This window comes from Neopelma chrysocephalum, unplaced genomic scaffold, assembly GCF_003984885.1.
Source record: "Neopelma chrysocephalum unplaced genomic scaffold, ASM398488v2 Primary Assembly neopelma1_92757, whole genome shotgun sequence".
NCBI classification, from domain to species: Eukaryota; Metazoa; Chordata; class Aves; order Passeriformes; family Pipridae; genus Neopelma; species Neopelma chrysocephalum.
The window spans coordinates 212-693 of NW_020921488.1; the positions used below are offsets into that span (position 1 = coordinate 212).

General features: G+C 55.0%; 1 protein-coding gene across 1 annotated transcript in view; it reads left to right on the forward strand.

The window, feature by feature from the left end:
- Positions 1-206: 206 nt before the first annotated feature.
- LOC113980150 (heat shock factor protein 1-like) overlaps positions 207-482 on the forward strand; it is a gene marked incomplete at its 5' end in the record, with an annotated part of 5,038 nt that continues 4,762 nt past the window's right edge. Inside the window, one exon of the mRNA XM_027707384.1 lies at positions 207-304. Coding sequence (XP_027563185.1) covers positions 207-304 — 98 coding nt within the window. The remainder of the gene's footprint in view (positions 305-482) is intronic.

Genomic DNA, 482 nt, shown 5'->3' on the forward strand with positions numbered 1-482 from the left:
CCTTTCCCAGCTCTGCTTTTTCCCTGTTCCTGAGCCCTTTCCCAGCCTGGTTTTCCCTGTCTGGTTTTTCCTGTCTGGTTTTCCCTGTCCCTGAGCCCTTTCCCAGCTCTCCTTTTTCCCTGCTCCTGAGCCCTTTCCCATCTCTGCTCTTCCCTGCCCCTGAGCCCTTTCCCAGCGCAGTTTTCCAGGCCCTTCCCGTTTTTCCTGACGGATTGTGTTCCCTTGCAGTGAGAACGAGGCTCTGTGGCGGGAGGTGGCCAGCCTGCGCCAGAAGCACGCCCAGCAGCAGAAGGTGGTCAACAAGGTAAATCCCACTTTTCCACAGGGATTGGGACACTGCCCAGGGCTCTGGATTCCTCTTTGGGAATCACCTTTTCCATTGATTTCTCCTCCTGGAGCTCTTTCTCTCTCCCAGGTTCTGTGCCCACGCAAACAGATTTTCCCTGTTTTCCTCCTCCCAGAGCTCTTTCTCTCCAGTTTTT